The sequence below is a fragment of the Chelonoidis abingdonii genome, chromosome 22, assembly GCF_003597395.2.
Source record: "Chelonoidis abingdonii isolate Lonesome George chromosome 22, CheloAbing_2.0, whole genome shotgun sequence".
NCBI classification, from domain to species: Eukaryota; Metazoa; Chordata; order Testudines; family Testudinidae; genus Chelonoidis; species Chelonoidis abingdonii.
The window spans coordinates 6,333,149-6,337,637 of NC_133790.1; the positions used below are offsets into that span (position 1 = coordinate 6,333,149).

The 4,489-nt window shown below is 47.6% G+C and overlaps 1 protein-coding gene across 1 annotated transcript in view; it reads right to left on the bottom strand.

Moving 5' to 3' along the window:
• TCTN1 (tectonic family member 1) overlaps positions 1-4,264 on the bottom strand; it is a 21,183-nt gene extending 16,919 nt beyond the window's left edge. The window contains exons 1-2 of the mRNA XM_075059839.1: positions 3,915-4,264; positions 547-667 (exon numbers count right to left, since the gene is read on the bottom strand). Of these exons, the coding sequence (XP_074915940.1) occupies positions 547-667; positions 3,915-4,227 (434 nt within the window). The 5' untranslated portion in view covers positions 4,228-4,264. The remainder of the gene's footprint in view (positions 1-546; positions 668-3,914) is intronic.
• Positions 4,265-4,489: the final 225 nt, after the last annotated feature.

Consider the following 4,489-nt stretch of genomic DNA (forward strand, 5'->3'; position numbering starts at 1 on the left):
TGCAGTCCATGCTGGAGCTCTTTTTCGATTCTCAGGAGACTGCATTGCTACCTGTGCTGATGAGCTCTGTGTGGTCATCTGTGCTGATCAGTGCTCCACGCTGGCCAAACAGGAAATGAAATTCAGGAGTTTGCAGGGCTTTTCCTGTGTACCTGGCCAGTGCATCCGAGTTCAGATTGCTGTCCAGAACGGTCACAGTGGTGCACTGTGGGATACCGCCCGGAGGCCAATACCATCGATTTGCGGCCACACTAACCCTAATCTGATATGGTAATACTGATTTTAGTGCTACTCCTCTCATCGGGGAGGAGTACAGAAACCGATGTAAAGAGCCCTTTATATCGATATAAAGGGCCTCGTAGTGGGGACAGGTGCGGTGTTAAATCGGTTTAACGCTGCTAAAATCGGTTTAAACGCGTAGTGTAGACCAGGCCTGAGATAGGTATATCTCCATATATTTATTTAATTTTGTTACTGAATTCAGTGAGAATATGATGGGACTCCGCATCTTCAGACTGGGAAAAAAAAAGTTATTCATGAACTTACGTGACAATGTGAACTGAACATGTAGTAAAGAGACTGAAATCTGCGGCACTGCAGTCTGGGTCACAGCAGCAATTTACATCACACTGTGCCACCAAGAGGTCACAAACACACAACGCAGCAACTGGAAAGAAGAAGAATTAAAATAAAATTAGGAATGATTTTTAATCCATAATAAAACATTCTTTATATTTTTTTTTCACAGTGTCCTTCTTTAACTGCAGTTAAATGTTTGTATCTAAATCCTAAGGTATTATTGTTTTTAAAACCATGAATTATTAAGATACACATTTTCTCAAGCAGTGACCGTATGACGAGCAATTAACAAAATCAAGGGCATACTAGAGACCTGATTCTGCATTCCTTAAGAATCTAAAACTCCTAGTGAAATCAACAGGAATTTTGAAGATGTCAACAAAATATGGTCACTACCCAATATTGATATAGAAAAAGTCATATTAATAAATGTTGATCTATTTATTTAAATTCTAACATAAATATAAAACATTTTGTTATAACTCCCACACAATTCCAAGGACAAGACATGCTCCAGGTATAGTAATATCATATTTTCCTGATGTTTCAATATGAGTTGATTTTTTTCAATGTGGGCATTTATTTTCTTTCTTTCCTCCTGTTTCCATATAATCTTTGCAGTTTTATGCAAAAATTCTTCTAGTTTCAATTAACCCCCTTAAAGCTGCACCTGGAGGAAAGACAGGGCATGCTAAAGCCTAATTTGCTGATGAAGTCCAGCTAGGAGAGGAGTTGGGCTGGGCTTATAAAGCCGGGATGCTGGCAACAGAGAGTTTGGCTGTAGCACTCCTAGACAGAAGGGAGGTGAGTTTGAGGGTATAGGGCAGGGGTTCTCAAACCGGGGGATGAGACTCCTCAGGGGGTCATGAGGTTATACCTGGGGGGTCATGAGCTGTTAGCCTCCATCCTAAGCCCTGTTTTGCCTACAGCATTTATAATGTTGTTAAATATATAAAAAAAAATTAACTTATTGGGGAGGGGGGTTGCACTCAGAGGCTTGCTATGTGAAAGGGGTCACCAGTACAGAAGTTTGAGAACCACTACTATAGGGCTCTGCAGTTACTCCCTGTGAGTGGGGAGTTTGAGCTGGTACACATGGGGGAGGACCAGATGATCTAGGAAGAAGCAACAGGATCTGAGTCAGAGACCTACAGTTTGCAGGTACAAGGTCTCTCCACTGGAACCTGGAACACTGGACAGGCCTAGGTTCCCCTACTGGCCACAAGGGAAAGGGCACAATCAGGGCAATGCTGGATAAGATTCCCTGAGACCAGTTGTGCAGAAGGACTTTGGCACCTGGCTGGAAGGCTGAGTCACGAAGAGGAGGCAGTAGCTTCTGAAGGAAGAGAGAAGCTACAGCTGGCAAGAGTGTGGTGGAGTGCAACCACAGAAAGGGGTGTTAGCCATTCTGAGGATTGCCTCTGTACAGCTAGGAGGGGGTGCCATCTGTAGTGAGTAGTGAACCCTGTCACCTATCAATAAGATTAGTTGCTTTTTCTTTTAATTCCCATAATTTAGTGTTTCAATTAGGACAAAACCAAAACATTCTTTGGAATATCACATTTGGAAGTGAGGGATTTTGACTGACAATATGAAATTGTCAAGTCCAGTTAGTAGTAAAATGGTCATTATTTGCACATCCATAGTAGCTTTAACAGGATTTCAAAGTGTCTAATCATTTAAGCTTTAGACGTAAGCAAGCATTACTACTCTAATTTTAAAGGCAGGGAAAGCCAAGGCTTGAATGAGTCTCCAGAGAGTCGGTTGCAAAGCAAGGCATACAACTCAATAGTGTTAGCACCCAGGCCACTGCTCACCATTGCTGTTTTGCTATTTGCTGTTGTGAGTAAATGTAGACTGGAGGGAGGCACTAGAGATTTTGAGTCTGAAGCCTCTGGAATTTGGATCAGTGATGTATTTACCAATGGATTGGAAGGGCCAAAGCCTAGAACAACAGTAAGGGATAACAGTTGTCAGTCAGGAGACAGATGACTTCATAATCCTTTTTAATTTCAATTTGTAAATTTTAAGTGTCACTATGGCACACTGGATGCTCTCTGATCACCGACACAGTGTCCAGCATGTCCTCATTAATGCCTGAAAAGCTCTGTCTGCTTCAAACTCTGTCTTACCAACAGAAGTTATCCAATAAAATATTACCTCATCCACTGTCTCTCTCAGAAGTTCTAATAGCCGAATTTACATAGCCAGACTCCTGAATTGGCTATGTAAAACAGGGATCAATTTTGAGGGACTTCTAAGTCCTCTGACATTTGGAAAGGAGTGCACAGGGGCAAACTTCTTAATCCCTCAAGTGATGTGGGGTGACAATGGGACAGTAGTAGCTGCCAAGAGACCAATCAAGAGTGAAATGCAAAACACAGCGACCAGTTGAAAGACATTGTCAGGAGCAGCCTCTCTCAGCATAAAATTATTTGTATTGCAGTAGTGTCTAGGAGCCCGAGTCATGGTCCTCAACTCCATCACACTAAGTGCTGTACAAACACAAAACCAAAACACAGCCACTTCTTCAAAGAGCTTTCAGTCTAAGGAAATCCTGAACCCCACCACAACAACCTTTAGGTGCTTCAGGGGAAAAGCAAACTCTAAAATACGTGTTTCCAGTTCCTTATAGGAAAGTGTTTGTTCTCTATGCAGCACCATAAATGTAAACAGGGCTTTACAGAACATGTTAAAAATGACAGGATCTCTGACCTGGAGACTTTATAATGTACCCCTAAAAACCAGGATGCAAGGCACAAAAGTGAAGGCAAAGGTGGTATGGGGGTTATTGCCAGCACGAAGACCTTGGATGAAGTGTTGCCCACAGAAGTGGGGCTTCACAGAAAGGATTTCCATGATGACTAGGAGGGCAACTGGCCAGCAAGTGATTGTTCCAAGTCATAGGCAGGCACTGAGGAAGGCATAAGCCAGAAGGCGAGAAGGAACTGAAGGGAGTAGTTGAGGCAAAAACCATTAAAAAATTATTTTTAAATACACTCAGCAGCCCAATGCTCTAAGTGAGGATTCCGAGGAGGCCACCCAAAGGCCCTGAGGGCAACCCCATGGAAATGCCACCTGGGATTTCAGAGAATTATAGAGAGAGAAAGTACAAGAGCTGGGAGGCTTCTCCCCTCTCCTCTCTCTCCCACCCCTGCCAGTCCTCCCCTCCGATTTTCCCCATCCCTAGCCAGAGCTCCCCCCATCGCTAGCCAAAGCCTCCAGCCCCTATCAGCCGCGCCCCCATCCCTAGCCAGAGCCCCCAACCCTAGCCTGACCCAGCTCTCATCGCCCGATCCTCGCTCGTCCTCAGCCGCTCGCCGGGCGGTACCCACCGTCTGTGACTGCGGCAGGCCCGGGCCCGGCCCGGGCCTCCGGAGCCGCTGCCGCAGGGGAGGCGGCGGACGGAGCGGTGGTTTCTGGCGGCGGCGATGCCGGGGCTGGGGAGGAGCCCAGGCCGAGCCCGGGAGCTGTGGGGCTGGCGGCGGGGCGGTCGGGAGTCTCTCGAACAGAGGGGGCGGTCGGGCCCGAGCCCGCCGGGGGCTGCGGGGCGGCAGTGGCGGAGCGGCTCTGCCCCGAGACCCCCTTAACGGCCGGGAGCGGCGGCAGCAGCAGGAGAATCCCGAGCCTCAGCGCCACTGCCGCCATCCCCGCGCCTCCGGGCCCAGCTCGCTCGCGCCAGCGCCTCGGTAACCAAGGAGACGCCGCGGGGCATCATGGGAGAGGCCAAGGTACAGCCCCGGGGCATCACGCGAAAAAGGCCAGGCCCCAGTCCCGGGGCATTATGGGATGGGCTTAGTCCCTGTCATGGCGGAGGTTGGAGAGAGCGGTGTCCCCAGTGTCAGACTGGTGTTTGTCTCCGCACTGGAAGAAGGGAGGGTGAGATGGGGTCCGTCTGTCCATATCTTAT